Source organism: Sabethes cyaneus, chromosome 1 (genome assembly GCF_943734655.1).
Source record: "Sabethes cyaneus chromosome 1, idSabCyanKW18_F2, whole genome shotgun sequence".
NCBI lineage: Eukaryota > Metazoa > Arthropoda > Insecta > Diptera > Culicidae > Sabethes > Sabethes cyaneus.
Genome location: NC_071353.1, coordinates 131,042,037 through 131,060,721, shown reverse-complemented (window position 1 = coordinate 131,060,721; position 18,685 = coordinate 131,042,037). Strand labels below are relative to the sequence as shown.

The 18,685-nt window shown below is 42.0% G+C and overlaps 1 protein-coding gene across 1 annotated transcript; it reads left to right on the top strand.

Moving 5' to 3' along the window:
• The first annotated feature begins 4,395 nt into the window (after positions 1 to 4,395).
• LOC128738648 (ubiquitin carboxyl-terminal hydrolase MINDY-3 homolog) lies at positions 4,396 to 16,410 on the top strand. Its single transcript, XM_053833957.1, has 5 exons — positions 4,396 to 5,164; positions 14,137 to 14,637; positions 14,693 to 14,846; positions 14,908 to 15,205; positions 15,287 to 16,410. Exons 1-5 carry the CDS (start codon positions 4,847 to 4,849, stop codon positions 15,591 to 15,593), a joined length of 1,578 nt encoding a protein of 525 aa, XP_053689932.1. The 5' UTR covers positions 4,396 to 4,846; the 3' UTR covers positions 15,594 to 16,410.
• Positions 16,411 to 18,685: the final 2,275 nt, after the last annotated feature.

Genomic DNA, 18,685 nt, shown 5'->3' with positions numbered 1-18,685 from the left:
TGATTAACAATTTAATAGAAAAAAAAATTGAAAAAAATACGCATGGTGTGAGCATTGCCAGTGTGTCTCACTGTTTCCAATAGGAATGTTTTATGAAAAATAGTGAAATAGTGGTGTTAGCAAACAATTCGATTGTCATATTTTTTGTATTTTTATCTCTCATTACTATGTGTTGCCATGTAGTAAATTCAATTCTGATTTAATGTGCGGTTTGCTGTTCAAAATCACCTCAAAATTATTACATTAAAATTTACTTCTACCTCCCCAAAAATGACTTTTGTTGAAAAATATATTGAAAAATTACCAAATTTTTCTCAAACTACATTATGTAATATAGGTTCACAAACTTCACTTTCCAGGAAAACATCGTGGATCTTGAATGCTTTATGGCGAAGTTATGCCCGTTGTCTCACTGTTCCTGCTGTCTCACTGTTGACTACTCTCCCCTACTCTAACGTTTTGTCACTAGCAATCATAAATAGAGTTCAAGGTCGTTTACAGTTAAGACTTGGCACGTGGTCTCGAACCTTGTTGCTATCCATAAACCGGACCAACCGGACGAATACCGTGATTATGGTATCTGCCGAACTTGTAAACGATTTTTGCCATCCAAATGCTAGTGTACCCAGATATGAATAGACCGTGACACAGTAACCAGTCAAAAGCATGTTTTAGATTCGTAATAGTAACATTTTTGTTGTATAATAGTTTATTAAACTATTGTACAGCTAATTCCCGTGGAATAACTGAGCTATTATACAACAAAAATGTTGATTGGAAATACTAAAATAATCGTTGAATCTTTACGCGATTAATTTACTCATTGCATAAGTACCAACCATTTATATATTACAAGCTTCCGATATTCGGTGAATACCATAAGTATTTTTTAATATTAAACTTAATCGGGATAGCTAGACACTTGCCTCAGCCTGAACTCCATCGACTCCAGTTTGGAATTAGGCTTAACATTGTTATTAGAACTTGGATTTGATTTTGAGTTTGCATTCGTATTTGAACTTGGACTTCGTTTCAAATTGGACATGAAATTGAACACGGAATCGGATTTAAATTTGTACTAAGTTAGACTTGAAACTTTGCTTTAAATTGAACTAGAAATTGGACTTGACATTCGACATAAATTTGGACTTATGACTTATGAAGATTTACTTCAAATTGAACTGAACGTATTTCACTTGGCATTGAACGTGAAATTGGGTATAAATTTGAAATAATTTTAAACTTGAAGTTTTAATTCGACTTATTTACTTACCTATGCTGGTGCGATGTCCCTCAGAATTCGACCAACATAATAATGTTCCGCCAACAAACTCGGCCCATGGCTGTTCGTCTCCAATTTCTCGACTGTCCCACACTTCCCAGGTCATGCTCCACTTGGTCTAACCATCCAGCATGCTGCGCTCCTCTGCGTCCAAACCATTTTTGAGGGATTGTTGTCTGGCAGTCGCACAACATATGCCGTCCATTGTACCCTTCCAACTTTAGCAACTTTCTGGATACTGGTTTGGCCGAAGAGCTGCGCCAACTCGTGGTTCATCTTTCTCCTCCATACGCCGTTCTCACATACACCGCCAAGGATAGTCCTAAGCACAAAAAAGCAAGTCATGGGTATAAACGTCCTTCAGAACTTGATCCTTCTTCATCGACAGACTTCGCAGCCGGTTATTAGAGTACAGGAAAATTACGGGGCTAGTGCAAAGATTCTATTAACCCTGTAGCGGCATCGCCTAGTCGAGATTCGAACATTCGATGGCCCGCATCATATCCTGGAGCTAACCGGGCGGGCTGGCCTAAGCACACGACGTTCAAAAACGGCCAGTGCTATCAAGTCCACATCAAGTATTCTCCACGTTTCGTGCCCGTAGAGGACTACCGATCTTATAACCGTTTTGTACATGGTACATTTGGTACGGGGGTAAAGATTGCCAGACCTTAGCGTCTTGTGAAGTCCGTAGTAAGCACGACTTCCGGTAAGAATATGTCTGCTGCAGTTATTATCTGACGTCATCAACGACTCGCGGTATACAAATTCGTTCATCACCTCGAATTCGTCTCCGTCGATTACCACATTATTGCCTATGCAAGCTCGATCGCGTGCGTTTCCGCTTGCTAACAGGTACTTGGTTTTAGACGTATTCACCACTAATCCAACCTTTGCTGCTTCACGTTTCAGTTTGGTATACTGTTCAGCAACCGCTTGAAACGTCATTCCGACAATATCGACGTCATCAACGAAACAGATAAATTGGCTAGATTTATTGAAGATCGTGTCCCGCATGTTAAAGCCCGCACGTTTCATAACACCTTCTTGCGTGATGTTGAACAGGAGACAGGAAATACCATCGCCTTGTCGAAGTTTTCAAACGGGCATGATAACGCTCCCGATATCCTCAAACAGCACTGTACTCCTTCCATTGTGGCATTAATCAGTCTTGTCAGCGCTGCGATACCAGCTTTGCCAGCTGCCTTGTTGTTCTTGAGCTGCTTGATGCCTTCGACCACTTCACCTATTGTGAGGGTCCACCTTTCCACCTTCCACCTTTCGTTCACCTCACGATCATCCGACAAGATCCGTTCGTCTTTATCTAGACACGTTTCAGCTCGCGGCACAAAGCCCTTACGGGCTACGTTCAGTTTCATGTAAAATCTACGCGTTTCCTGAGAACGATACTGCTGTTCCATGTCCTCGCACTCCATTTCTATCAGGCGGCGCTTCTTATCTCGAAAAACTAGGTTGGCTGTGTTCGTTTCTGTCTATATTGTTCCACGTTTTGACGGGTGCCCTGCTGCAGCATCGACACCCGCGCTGCATTTTTCTTATCTAACTTATCTAACGGTATCGAATATGTTGGTAACAATGGAAAGTCTTTAGCCATCAAAAGGTTTGCGATGTTTGCCCCACGATAGGTTCTATCGTCGGTGATATCGGAGAAGTGCCTTTCATCAATCAAAACGTGGTCGATTTGTGAGCCCGTCTGTTGTGTGGATCTCCAGATGTACCGATACGAGAGCCTGTGCCGGAAGTAGGTACTTCAGATAGTCATAGCGGCGAAGTCAATGACTCGATGGCCGTTTTAATTCGTAATCAGGTGTGCGCTGAACTTTCCAATAGCTGGTCTGAATTCCTCCTCTTAACCAACTTGAGCGTTTTTGATGTCATGTCTTGGGCAGTTGTCACGTTCACGTTCAAGCTGCGCATAAAAAGCGTCCATATCGTCCTCGTCACTTCCTAGGTGTGGGCGATGCGCGTTTATAATGCTAATGTCGAAGAAACGGCCTCTAATCCTCAACTTGCACATACGACTGTCGATTGGCCACTACCCAATCACACTCTTTTGCATATCGCCCATCACGGTAAAAGCTGTACCCAGCTCGTGTGTACTACCACAGTTCTGGTAAATGGTGCATCGAATGTAGTTTCAATTCGAATTGAATCTAAATTTGGAGACGAAATTTCACTTGAAATGGGACTTAAGTTGGACTTAAAATTAGACTTGAAATTGAACTTGAGATCAGGCTTGGCATACACTTTTCACTTTGATTTTGCTCTTTTGATTACTGCTCCTCAGCCAAGCAGAATTTGAAAAAGTGGTGTATGGGGCATTTGTAGAGCTGGTAATTGTCTAGAATATTGCTGAAGAAAGTGAAGTTTTATCTTTAGTATTTACGGCGCTGTAGGTCAGCAATGCCGTTGATAGCAAAAAGAGCGCTCTTTTTGCTACCAAGAGGGTAGCAGCCTTATAGTGCCATAAATACAAAATGCACAGTAATGCTTACTTCAGCAATATTGTAGATAATGACAAATTCTACAAACGCCCCATACATCATTTTTTCAAATTTTGCTTGGCTGAGATGCAGTAATCCTAAGAGCAAAATCGAAGCGAAAAGTGTATGCCAAGCCTGCTTGAGATTATAAATTGTGGACTAGAGTTAGCTTTATCAAATTAAAAATGATGCCATGATCCCCGCTAAGTCCTAAATTACATATATATCTTTACAGTGTACGAGATGATGGGGCACGGCCGGCACGACCCATCAGGGCACACAGCGTGTTCAAAGGTCGTACTTAGTCCTAACAAATTTCCACCTTCGTTTATTAAATAAATCTGCCATGTCCCGCACCCTGTGTAAGTAATATTAGATAAAATTTCTGCTAAAAATAATCACTCCATTTTTTTCTACATTTGCCTACATTCCTAATCGGATGGCAAATGTTTTGCAAAATATCGGACGGTGAGGTTTCTCTTGGGTTTCTACCGGATGTTCCCAAATGGGAACGGTATTATTAACCTTTGATATGTTTACATTGATCGTATCGGTTTGGTTGCGCAACCCTGCATGCAGCTGTCAGTTTCATCGCGCGTCAAATTGCAAATGTCTGAGATTCTTATTATTTTTTGGAAAATTGCGTTCGTTTTGTGTATACATTTTGCTGACTAGTTTCGGTAGCAATCGTCGGATTTCAGTGATCGAAGAAGTGCGGAGTGCAAGACGAGTAAGAAGCGTGTGCCGTGGTGTGACAAGAAATCTGGCAAGAAAAATCGAACTTTTTCTCTATAGAAGACAAAGTAGGCAACCATCATCAGCTTTTTACATCTAGGGCTGCATTCCCCGAGTGTATCTGTAGACTGTGTTTTATTTTCGCGGACATCCGCAGGGTACAGCACGGTAGCTAACTTTCTCCGTTAATAATATCAATTAATTTACCGTAAAAGTGTTGGGAATTCTGTGTGTGGGATTTTTCATCCTCTGCCTCTGCGCTGCTCTGACCTTTGGCTTTTTACGGGATTGGATTCCAAGGGCCATTCACGAAGGAATTGCCACGATGGGTGAGCACTCGTTGCAGAGCCAGCCAGCAGGAGAGCAGCAGCCACCGGCAGCGGCACCTTCGAGCGAAGCGGCCGGAACGTCCAATCAGCAGCAGCAGGGCGTGCAGGATTTACGCGAAATTTGCCAGCTGCTGTGGGGCTCCTCCATCCGGCAGGAGGTTTTTCGCCGATGGTCCCAGGGGTTCGAGTTTAGCCAGTGCGAACCGTCGGCACTGGTCCAGCGCGATGGAGGACCGTGTTGTGTAATCGCACCGGTGCAAGCGTACCTGCTGAAGATTCTGCTGATGGAAACCCCCGGGCACAGTTTCAGTGATGTAAGTATGGAAGAATGCAATGTTTTGGTGCTGGAAGTTTTATCGCTTTTAGCTCCTTTGACGTGCTGTCATAAAAGCAGCAGATGTCTGATGAATGAGCATAGCCAGTGGGAATGAGCTGTTATTTAATTTATTTACAATATTACGATCTTTTATGCTGACTGCAGAAAAAAAGTTATAGTTGTGGAAATATCGTTGTGGTAGGTGTCAGTTTTGTTATTCGATTTCAATACACAATTTTTTTCCCGATTAAGATATGTTTTGACTAGAAATCATGGTAGCTTATCGGTTGGACAGTGTTTGTGAATGGCGTTCATCGTTTGCAATGTTCTATTAAAATTTCACAGAAAAAAAAACAGCTTAATGGCTTATTTAATTTCTCTACATATTTGACACTGCACTATTCTTACTTTATTGAGAGATTACGTTTCCAGTGCCTAAGAAGAGTGGTAAAGCAATGCACTGAAAATTATTAATGTGTTTAAAGTGTTACGTGCCTGTCAGGGTGCTTAAAATGGTTGTGAATGCAGCTTTGATATGGCTGTAGCTATTAGGTTTCTGTAGCGGTCTCTTTTATAGTTGATTTTGATTCGTTATGCTTGCGAGATGACTGCAATAAGACACTATACTACCTAATATTTATTTAAATAACTTGATCTGAAAGCTGTATTCGATTCAATGGATCGCGCTATCATTTCTACCGAATTTTCTAAATAGATACAATAGTATCTGAATGATAAACCGCAGACTCGAATGTTCGAATCGTTTTGCAATATTAGTCTGCTACAAGGAAGTTACCTTAGACTGCTGCTATTTTTGCTCTACTTTAACAAATTGTCGAAATTTCTAGCTGGATCGCGCCTTTTTTATTTTGACGGTAGCAAAATCTTAACAGCGATCATGTTTCAACTGTACCGAAACACCACCAGCTTGGAAATTCAAACTAACTAAACTAAACTAACACTACTTGCAGCATATCTGCCTTGGCGTAAATTTAGATAACGTCTTACGTATCGAAAATAAAAACGATGTGCCCAACAATGGGATAATTGTGAAAAGTGATGTAAATTTTAAGGCATCATTCCTTACATCACAGGACAAGACATCATTCCTTACATACAGGACAATAATTTATTACAGACAAGAATGATTCGGTGTCATATTGTGTTTGACCGTTGCGTCCAAACGTTGATGTTGTAGGACGGTTCCGAAGCTTTAATAACCAATCGCCGTAGATCCAAGCTGGGTGCGCTAGGTTAAACCAGTCTAGATCTGTTAGAATTTAATTTACTGAATTTTGCATAATTGAAAATTTAGGACGAAATTTCCTTTTAAGTGGTGTTAGATCATAACACTCTAGGTTATTCATTATTGGTTTGTTAGTTAATAGTAATAGACGTAGATACATTAGATTCATTAGTTGAACAGTCTTTCATTCAATTAAGACAACAAATTGGCGACGAGGATAAAGCCTGCAAAATTCCGAAAGAATGGCTGAAATTAACGAAGCGATCCTACGGATAACGGAGTTACTGTAAAAATTGGCGGAGCCAGCTCCAGCACGAATCAATACCGAACAAGTTCTCGAAAATCTTGCAAACAATATTACTGAATTTTCGTTCGATCCCGAAAACGGAATCACTTTTGACCGGTGGTACAATCGCTACAAGGACCTTTTCGAACATAGTGTTTCGAAATTGGACGAGCCGGCAAAGGTACGACTCCTGTTTCGAAAGTTGGATACTCCTTTGCACACCCGGTACATCAATTTCATCCCTCCGGAAGAGCCAGGCATGAAAAGTTTTAACGTTACCATAGCAACGTTGAAGAAAATTTTCGGCACCCAGACAACCGTGTTCAACGAACGTTACCAGTGTTTACAACTATTGAAGTCCGAAGCAGACGACATCATCAGCTACGGAGGGAAGGTGAATTGCGCCTGTGAAGCTTTTAAATTTGAAAAGCTTACAATAGACCAATTCAAATGCCTGCTTTTCGTTTGTGGTCTCAAAGCGCCACGCTATGCAGACATATGTGTTAGACTACTTTCCCGCATTGAAACCGAGACAGCTGAAGCGCCAAAAAATTTTTTCGAGGAGTATCAACGACTGGTCAATCTCAAAGCAGATACCACATTAATCGAGCAACCATCAAGCTCGAAACAAACGGTGTACGCAGTTCGTGATAGAGATACTTCTAAGAATCGCTCAACGGTTGTAGCTGGTAAATCTCCACGCGCACCTTGTTGGCAATGCGGCCAAATGCATTTCGTGCGCGGTTGTCGGTTTTCGAGTCACCAGTGTAAGACATGCAACCGTATTGTCCATAAGGAAGGCTACTGTAGTTGCATTTCCAAGTCAACTAGCAACTCTAAGTCAGAACAAGAGGGGAAAAGGACCAAATCAAGAGAAATTTTCGTTGCGAATCTAGCAAACGGAAGTTTATACCGATCAGCATCAACGGTGTGAAAACCAAACTTCAGCTCGATACAGCAAGCGATAACACGGTAATTTCGAAGCAGACCTGGCACAATTTGGGTAAACCAATCCGACGATTGCAGCAGTCAACGCATCAGGTCAGCCACTTAAACTAATCGGCGAGTTTCAGCGCGAAATGTTTCGTCACAACGACTCCAAACCTCAACCTTCTGGGCATTGATTGGATAGAAATGTTTGGACTATGGTCAGTTCGCATCGGCTCCATCTGCAATCAAGTACAAGTGAAAATCGATCAATAAATTCTTGAATTCTGAGCGAAGCATGCAGACGTTTTCAAAGACTCACTTGGACACTGCAAGAAAATGACGGTAAGGCTTTTTCTAAAATTAAATGCCAAACCGATTTTTTGTCCAAAACGAGCTGTTCCTTTCAATACGATATCATTGGTTGATGCCGAGCTTACGCAATTGCAATCGCTGGGTATCATCGAAACAGACGATTTCTCCGATTGGGCCGCTTCTATCGTGGCGCAAACCTAATTGAAAAGTTCGTGTCTGCGCAGACTATTCAACAGGGCTCAACGAAGCACTGGAAGCTAATCATTATCCGCTTCCTACTCCACTCCAGAGGAAATTTTCGCCCACCTTAATAGCAGCACCGTTTTCAGCATCATCGATCTCTCAGACGCATATCTACAACTTGAAGTTGATGAACTTCTCACCAACAATACGCATCGTGGTTTGTTCCGATTCAATCGCCTTGCTTCAGGAGTGAAGTCAGCATCGGGAGCATTTCAATGCTTGGTCGCGGACATACCAGGAGTTCGCTCTTTTATCGACGACGTCATCGTGTTTGGGAAGGATATGAAGTCGCATGCAGCATCACTCAATCAGCTTTTTCAACGACTCAAGGAGTATGGGTTGCATGTTAAAGCTGAAAAGCAGGTTTTTTCAACCACAATTTCGTTACTTGGGACACATCGTGGATAATCAAGGCATCCATCCAGATCCTGAGAAAGTGAAGAGTATTGCTGCAATTCCACCTCCAACCAACATCACCGATCTGCGTTCGTATCTAGGCGTCATCAACTTTTACGGAAGATTCGTATGTAACTTACAGGCACTGCGTCATCCGATGGACCAATTGCTGAAGAAAGAAACAAAGTGGCGGTGGACTCCTGAGTGCCAGAAAGCTTTTGATCAATTCAAGGAAGCGCTTCAATCAAATTTACTACTAACGCACTACGACCCAAAGCTACCCATTGTAGCGGTTGCAGATGCATCAAACACTGGAATTGGGGCAGTCATCTTTCACTAGTTTCCGGGTGGCAAAATGAAAGCTGTGCAACATGCTTCAAGAACGCTTGCACCGGCAGAACGTAACTATGGACAACTTGAAAAGGAGGCACTTGCGTTGGTTTATGCAGTAACAAAGTTCTATAAATATTTACTTGGCCGTCACTTTACATTGCTGACTGATCACAAGCCGTTACTGTCCATTTTTGGTTCCAAGAAGGGCATTCCACTACACACTGTAAACAGGTTGCAACGCTGGGAATTCATAATACTAAACTACGACTTTGAAATCCCTCATGTTTCAACGAACGAGTTCGGATGTACAGACAGGGTGTCGACTCAAATCCAAAAATAAAATTCCCTGACTTTCCCTGATTTTCCCTGATGCTTCAAATATTTTTCCCTGACCCTCAAAACTCGAATATCAAGCTTATTTGGGCGATTTCTGGCTTAAGTTTTTAACCCTTTAGCATGGCTTATGTGAGCTGCTGAAAACTAAAGCTAGATTTCTTCATGTTTTTAAGAACACATCAAAGATTCTTAACCTATTTCTTACCAGCGTTTCGAAAACGCCCTCTTCTATCGAGTCTAGGGACAGTTATTTGGGGCGAACCAACTAACGGTTGAAAGCTCCATCAAATAGTAAATAAATAAATAAATAGGGACAGTTATGTTTGAGGTATCAACTTGAATCCAAAGAAACAAAGATTGAGAAATAATCTACTCGACCTGTTTTTGCACAAAGCTTAGATGTTACATACAAAAAAATTACAGCCGTGTAAACATAACAAATCTTGCTAATTTTCAGTCAGCTCAAACTAGTAACTTTGCCGCTGGAAGGTGGACACATGTCTGCGAGTTTTCAGTTAAACTAAAAACAAAACTTTCCTGGAAGTTCCAGCTTGTTATCTTTGCTGCAAAAAGCATGGGATTAAGGAGATGATTCCCCAAAGATTTTTGGTACAAAAATGTGCGTTTTGCTGGCTTCGAGGTACGGCAAAACTTTAGCTAGATATATTATTAGAAAATGTCCAAATGACAAATATTTTAACCCTCAATGGTGGACAGTTAAGACTAAAGCTGTGTGTCATGATTTCGGATTGCAACTATCGAGGCTTGAAAGCAACATTGACTCGAAGGTAGTTCGGTGGCCGGCCGTTCGGTCCGATAACCATATATGGGTGATGAGAATTAAGGCAAATTCTTCAACTACAGCTTAATCAACGTATAGTCACCAACAAATCATAAATTCGATGGTACTAGGGACGGATTGAACCGCCCAGTTAGTTTCGAGGTACGATGCTGATCTAACAAGCCAGTTGTGTTCGAATCTCTCGGCTAGCCAGTTTTTGTTAGACAGAATCGTAGGATCGTTGCACTGACCCCGTAATTTTCGTGTATTCTAACAGCCGGCTGCGAAGTCTGTCGATAAAGAAGGATAATGTCTAGTGACGGTTAATGCTCAAGACTTTGTTTTGCTTTGCTAGGGACGAATTCTATGACAGGTTCGAAAGGATTTATGGGGTGCGCACGACTTGAAAATTCAAGACTCTAGCTCCCAAATCGATTGTGTTTAACGGTCAAAACTTTTTGGAAGTCACAATATACATCTTTTCTTAGCGACTTTGACCACTATCTCGTCGTAAGATCCACGCAAGGTTATCGAAATCGGCGAAGGCTCGCACTGAGAGGATTTTGCTTTTCAACATCTAGCGGTTTACAGCATATGACGTTGCAGTGGAGTACACCAGAAAGCTTGATCAACGAATCGCAGAACAGTAGGACGAAAGGGAATAAGACGTAAGTAGGCTGTGAAGGATCCGCCATGGCGCCAACAACTACGAGGGAAGTGATAGGCACGACATGACCCTTATTCTGCGAGTCACGTAACTCAATACAATTGTCACTCGCCGTGACTCGCCACGGCGAGTCGAATTGGGTGCTGTCACCTAGGTGACAACCGTGTCACCTAGGTAACAACCCCGTGTCACCTAAGTGACAAACCGTGTCACCTAGGCGACAATTGTCACCTCATTCGCGATGACTCCAAGTTAGTTACGTCACTCGCCTCGCAGAATAAGGGTGTGTGTAACAGCTTGTTTGATGTCGAATGCCAGAAAATGACAGATGAGAAGAACCAGGCCAAGAGTCGCATGCTCACTGCGGATCACGTCAGAACAGAGAAACATGTAAGCTTTCTGCGTATTACGTAACCAGCTGAACCAGTCCCGAAGATTGCCAACTCGCATAAACGCAAATTCTACAGAACGTTAAATGCTTCCGGTAACCCTTAACGGACATGAATCATGAACACTGAAGGAAGATGATCAATGCTTGAGGCTTCTGAGTGTAAAATTCTGCAATTGGTGAAAACGCTGTAGATCGCGTGTAAATAACAGTATGTATCCCGCTTTGTGCTCTTGATGTCTGCACCGTGAAGTGCGTGAGACCTGCCATTGCCGATTTCGAGCACTACAGCAAGTGAAGTCTGACAATTGTACGGCGCAAAACAAATAAAAAATTTACGGCGAACTGAAAGATAATCGAATCGCCACTAGACATGTAACAAGTTTTAATTCAACCGATCAATCTGCGTATATTTTACACGAAAATTGATTTGGTTCCAAAGTTGATCAACAATATTGCCGGGTAAACAAAATTGCCCTGATTGAATTTCGAAATTCCCTGATAATCCCTGATTTCCCTGATCCAAAAATGAATTCCCTGATATTCCCTGATTTTCCAGGTTTTTCCAGGAAATCGACACCCTGACAGACCTGTAATCCAGATTGATTGATCGAACTAAACAACTACTCTTACGAAAGACGATTTCTCAAGCATTCTCTCTGATGCAGCAGAAAAAGTTACTTTCTCTTTTGCAGCACATCCAGAAGGCTACATCAACAAATGCTGTACTACAAGCTGTTGCTAACCACATTCGGGACGGTTGACCTGCATGCTCCCAAAGTCTTTCAGCTGAAGTTCGACATTACTACAACAGACGTGAAGCACTTAGTTTAATAGACGGTTGTGTAATGTTCCATGACAGAGTAATAGTTCCAGACAAGTTTCGACGGCAAATTCTACAACAATTTCCGGAATGACACGAATGAAAGCAATCGCACGCAGCTTTCTCTACTGGCCTGGAAATAATGGCAATATTGAGGAATTCGTTAAACGCTGCACTCTTTGTTGCATCGAAGGCAAAGCACCTACGAAAGCAATTCTAGAATCATAGCCTTCACTAAGTCAACCATGATCCAGAATACCATTTCGCGAAAAACCGTTATGCGGGAATGGTACTTTCGCAGGGGTGATCCTCTCCTTACTCGCTATCGCTCGTTCGAGCCCAACTGAAGGAAAGTAAGAGATCAGTAGACCTAGAAAAACAAATAAACCTAGACAGAGGTAATTTAAGACAGCACATTTAAGAGGGGGGGCTACCATACAAATGAAATACAAATTTCCTCATAACTCGAGAACTAATCAAGCAAAAAAACCAAATTTGACATGTATGGGATTTTTAAGGCAAGAATTTTTTCTATAGTGAATTGGGACTCCTCCCCATTTTAAAAATGGGGGCTCCCATACAAATGAAATACAAATTTGCTTATAACTCAAGAACTAATCAAGCAAATGGAACCAAATTTAGCTGTGGGGTTTTAGGAGGTAGGAATTTTTCTATGGAAAATTATGACCTTTCTCCACTTTAAGAGGGGGGGGGGGGGTTCCATACAAATGAAATACAAAGTTCCTCATAGCTGGAGAACTAATCAAGCAAATGGATGACCCAAATTAGGAATTTGGGGGATTTTGAAGGCATGAATTTATTTTATGATGGTTTGAGACCCCTCACCCCTGTGGTAGAGGGATAAGGATTCTCATACAAAACAGAAATTTTTGCGTAGTTCAAAAACTACTCGAGCTTGAGAAATTTTGGACTCTTCTATAAAACATAACAATCAATAACAAGACCACCAAAAACTATTTGCAACCCCCCCCCCCCCCGCAGAAATCACCTCTGTCTAGGTTTTTTGTTTTCCTAGGTCTACTGACCTCTATTACTTTCCTTCAGTTGGGCCCGAACGAGCGACAGAGAGTAAGGAGAGGATTACCCCTGCGAAATAGTACTTTCCACGAAAAAGTTTTCCGTGAAATGGTGCATTCCGCGTTAGGTTTTTCGCGAACTGGTATTCGGCAAAATGTTATACAATCACGGCGAATATTTAAGTGCTATCCGCTTTATTTTATCTGGTTAAGCAACGGGGCGTTGTTTTCTACTTTACTATGAGGAAAAGATCCAGATTTATTAGTATATTAGTATTAGTATTATTAGTATATTAAACTTCCCATGCTTTCATGGTTACGTAACTGCCAAAATGAAACTAAAAGTTGAACTCCTCAGAAACTTGTCCAGATTCCCAAGGAGAAAAGGTCGAAGCTGGATCCCAAAGCTGTAAAGATGATCATAGTTGGATATTTTGATTGCCATAGGGCTACAGATTGATTGATGCGATGGCACACAACCTGACAGTAAGTCGGGGTGTGTGATTTGTTCCAGATGATACACGTCACCGTGCATTAAGGAAGACGGATCGGTTGTTAAATACCAGCTAGGCCAAATTCCACATTCTGTACAACAAAATCGTATCCCAGATAGTGATCTCGAAGAAGATACACCAGAGTGTTATTTTGGATCCTGATTATGAGTTTTTTCACCTCCTGAGTGGAAACAACACATTTGCGACGGATGAAGAAACTGTTGCGGAAAATCTTTCTATGATCCGGGAGGGGATTTTAGAGGAGCTGAATGAAACGGCTGTAAAAGTAAAAAGCGATGTCATGTGTTCTTCGAGGAACAACAAGGGAGTTTCATCTCTACTACTCTATGATGACTGAGCGTTAGCCGCGAAGTCGCAGAAAACCGCGATGGAGGAAGATATTAGGTAATTCGTTGAATGGCAACAATATATGAATCTTGACGAACCTACACTTTTCGTTCATGGAAGGAAAGCGATTTGTCCAAAAGCTGCGGGTTAGAATGAAGCAAAACGAACACTACGGTACTTACGGTACGGTAGACGAACCCGCCTCATTTTAGGGCCCTTGGACTGTTCTCTCTTCTCTGTTTCTCAGTAGTATGAAATTCCATCCAGCAACAACAACCCTGAAATGAGTTAAATGTCCATATTTTTTTACAATATTTATTATACCATCATCCTTTTTTGATTTTTTTCAGCTGACAACCGACAAGTGCAAAGCGCTGCTGATACAGGCAATTTGCCAGATATTGACGAAATGCAAGTACACCAAATATCGCGTCGTAAGCCTCCGGCCTCGACAGGACCCGTCGGCCAGTGTGGCTGCCGGGGACGCTAGCTGTCCCGCGGAGGAGATGGATGGCGATGCGGAAATGATGGATGCGCTCGAAAATCTCCCACCGAACGACGGCAACGAGGAAGTCGAAGTTGGAGTGGAAGCTATGGCTGCAGCGGCAGCGGTGGCCGAGTCCGATTTGAAAAATCAGAATACCGCTTCCGCGTCGCCGGACGCGGGTGCTGCTGGTGCCGGTGGTACAGGTGCACCTGGACCGTGGACTCCGGAAGCATTTCACGAGAGATTAACCGTTACCGAGCTAGAACAAATAGACGATGTGGAGAAGTATTACGCTAGTCATTTCAATGTACTAGCCGAGGAATGTGGTGTATTGCTGCTCTTGTATACGGTTCTGTTGACTAAGGTAACGACTGGGACTTGATTTTGTCTTTTTAACTAATGTTGCACTATGAATTTAGGGTTTGGATAACGTTTTGAGCGAAGTATCGGATACTTCGGAACCTTTGATACATGGGACCTACGGTTATGGCAGCCAGGCCTTGATAAATCTTATGTTAACTGGACGCGCTGTCCCGTATGTCTGGGATAACGAGCAGGATGTTGGAGGCTTGAGTAAGTGATGGTTAAACTTGCTAATGATTCCGAATCAGGTACAAACTTGGCTTTTTTACAGAATTAAAAGGCATCACACAACAGTCGGATATTGGATTTATCACACTTATGGAACAGATGCAATACTGTACCGTCGGATTCTTCTACAAGAATCCAAAAAATCCAGTCTGGGTAATGGGCTCGGAAACGCATCTTACAGTGCTTTTCAGCAACGAGAAGAGACTGGTTTCGCCGGAAACACCAAGTGAAATTGCTCGACGAGTGTTCCGGCAGTTCGATACGGAAGGAAGCAACTTCATACCGAGTCCTCTGTTGCAGGATGTGCTGTGCGCACTGGATCTGGTCAGTGAACCGGAATAGTAAGTACGACCTCTATGATAATCCCTCACATTTACATTCCCTCTGTCAGTGTTTCTAATAAACATGCGTGAACTTTTCAGCGTGGAATTGATGCGTAAGAAACTGGATCCGGAAAATCTCGGTATTATCCTGCTCAACGAGTTCATGTACGAGTTCTTTCCATCGGAGAAGAAATCTGTGCCTGACACGTTTGATCTGCTGCATTACAATGGCATACCAAATTCTAACTGCGAGAACCGGGTACGCTTCAACAAGGGTCATGCCATTCTGTTGGAAAGTGATGTGCGGATGTGTAACCCTTCGGATCCGATGCTAACTTGCCTACAGACAAAATGGCCAAACATCGAGGTCAATTGGAATGACTCTCGGACGCCTTCGTTGAATTGACCGAGCAGTGCGTGGTTTTTATTGCAGTTGACACGTTAGAAACGGACACAGAAACACACAAGTGATTGTTTTTGTGACACACATGCGAATACGATGCCCACACTCCTTTCTGTGTGCGTGTGGTAGCCCCTTTAACAATCCGATAGCTTTGAGAGTACCTCCCATTCCGCTCCACAGTTACAGTTAATGGTGTTTATTAAAATCTCTTCCCCCTAGACAACAAGTCAGAGTCACTGCTGTTAACCAAGTGATTCGAAAGCAATACCGCTCATTTACATACTTGTCTCTTACACACAGCTTATGCAAACAATCACACAAACTAATCTCAGCAGATAACTGGACACAAAGTAGCTAATCTACGAGCCATACTAGAGCAGAACGCTGTTGATATATAGGTACTAGCAGCCCCCAACATAGCAAACAGATATTCCCGCTAAACAATTGAACCATGAACCAAATAGGGCAAGCTAAAACTATTCCCCAAATCCGAATAACAACGGAATAACAATAGATGTAGCTGGAAAGAAATCTGCATACATTGAAGTGACCTGCGATTATGAACGAACTACTAGCGAAGCGATGTATAGGTTAGGGACGCAAATATTCGAAAGGAACGCAACGGTTTAATGTTTTAATTTATTCCCCTTTCCTGCAGCGCGTAAAACAGAAAAAAAAAGAACGGAAGAAAGTACTAGTAAATTTCGACAAGCGAGACAAGAAAGAAAAAATAAAATCCCATTACAGTAGGAAGAATATCCGAAATCGAAATCAAAGATATTGTACCGTGGAATGATCGAAAATATATATTAAAAACTATTAACCCTATACGGACGACTTCTATGCAGGTTAACGGAGTAGACCTAAAGAAAGGCATATGAAAGTCATCATCCTCCTCTAGAAGCTTGGTGTCGGGATGGCTTGTGTTGTATCAAGAATTTCTTTCCGTTCACTGAGCGTGGCAGCCGCGTTCTGTTCGGCGACTCTATTGGTTTTCGGCTCTCCGATTTCTGACTGCGATTCTTCGAGATCGGGATCTGGGACGCTATTATCGTTTGTGGGTCAAGCTAACTTCCGTACTACCTCCTTCTATTATACCGGCATTGAAAAGCTCATCGAACGCTCGTTTGTGATCAGATTTTCTTCCTTATCCTTAGCCATATCAGGCTTGGATATGTATCCTTAACGAAATTGATTCACCTTCTCATGAAAGCTCGGAATGGTTGTTATAGTTCTCCACAATCTCTGTCCTCAGGACTATGGTCAACTCATTCTGTGCTGGTCGATACTTGGCCAAATTTTTCTGAGATAGTTTTTTCAAGTTTTAGGTTAGTTTTCCTCATTGAATGCTAGCATTCCCCGTTAAACCAGTCAGACAGGAACGTATGTAAACGATATTAAGAAAAACCGGCCATCGATGGGATTTGGCTAAATTTAGTTCAATATTTGTTGGTCAGGTGATCTTTAGGTGGCCATGTGGATATCTTTGCGGGGAAAGAAAGTCACGGTGTTCAAAATACCGTTATTAAAAAATAAAATAGGCCATTCAAAGGGAAAATGCCAGTTGGTTTGTATTGCCATCCTACACCTCTGAGCCAATTTTTAAAAAAATCGATCGACGAATTTTTGAGTTACGCCCTTTTGAAGTTTTAAAGGGCAGATTGCTCATATAAAGTAAATAAAAATCTTCAATGACACTTCCTAAATGAACGTAAATCATAGCCAGTATTGATTTTTTATGCAACATCTGCCAATTGCCGACCATTTTAGGAGTTTTACGCTGTATTGGGACTTACCGGAAATGTTCCGGATTAAGTTATTGCTGTGGAAAATAGCCAGTATCGAACATGAAGAAATACCCATCATGCGACACCGCAAATTACGCCAGAATTTAAAAACTAGATTACTGATAGTCAGATAAACTACCTAGCACCACGTTGGTTATATGTGGACAAGTTCCGAGGACTTCCGGGAACACCCAGACGAGTGGCCAATTTCGTTCATAAACAAAAGCTTATCGTGCGGCACCTTAAATTATCAAAAATGTACCACATTGCGTTATTGACTTCCCAGGGGTTCCCAGAGTCCACCAAATATGTCCAGATATGACCAAACCTGACCCTAGATAGCAGATTTGGCTTCCATTAATCTAGTTATTGAATTCTAGTGTGATATAAGGCCCCGCACGATAAACTTTTGTTTATGAACGAAATTGGCCACTCGTCTGGGTGTTCCCGGAAGTCCTCGGAACTTGTCCACATATAACCAACGTGGTGCTAGGTAGTTGATCTGACTGTCAGTAATCTAGTTTTTAAATTCTGGCGTAATTTGCGGTGTCGCATGATGGGTATTTGTTCATGTTCGATACTGGCTATTTTCCACAGCAATAACTTAATCCGGAACATTTCCGGTAAGTCCCAATACAGCGTAAAACTCCTAAAATGGTCGGCAATTGGCATATGTTGCATAAAAAATCAATACTGGCTGTGATTTACGTTCATTTTGGAAGTGTCATTGGAGATTTTCATTTACTTTATATTAGCTATCTGCCCTTTAAAACTTCAAAAGGGCGTAACTCAAAAATTCGTCGATCGTTTTTTTTTTAAATTGGCTCAGAGGTGTAGGATGGCAATACAAACCAACTGGCATTTTCCGTTTGAATGGCCTATTTTATTTTTTAATAACGGTATTTTGAACATCGTGAAAGTGCTTCTGATCACAGGTCTCGGAAAGCTTCAAAGCTGATGCATCGCTGGCCATTATCGTTCGTGTTGGCGTGAAGGCTATGGGCCCAATCACCAGTCTATACATCATTTCTATACTGGCCTGCGCGTTCATTACCGATGACGATCTTGATTTTCCGTGTCGAACACTGTCGTATCTCGTATGTCGTCTCCAGCTTTAGTTTTACTTTATTTACTTTATTATAACTTTACAAACAGGCAACAATGCCCTAATGGCCCCTTAACTTAAAACAGTAAACATAGACATTGAAATAAATTTAGAACGTAACGCTTACTGAGACAGATGAAAGTCGAACACTGCTGAGACTCGCTCGAATGCACATTGCAGACCAGTGATGGCGCTGTTGGCAC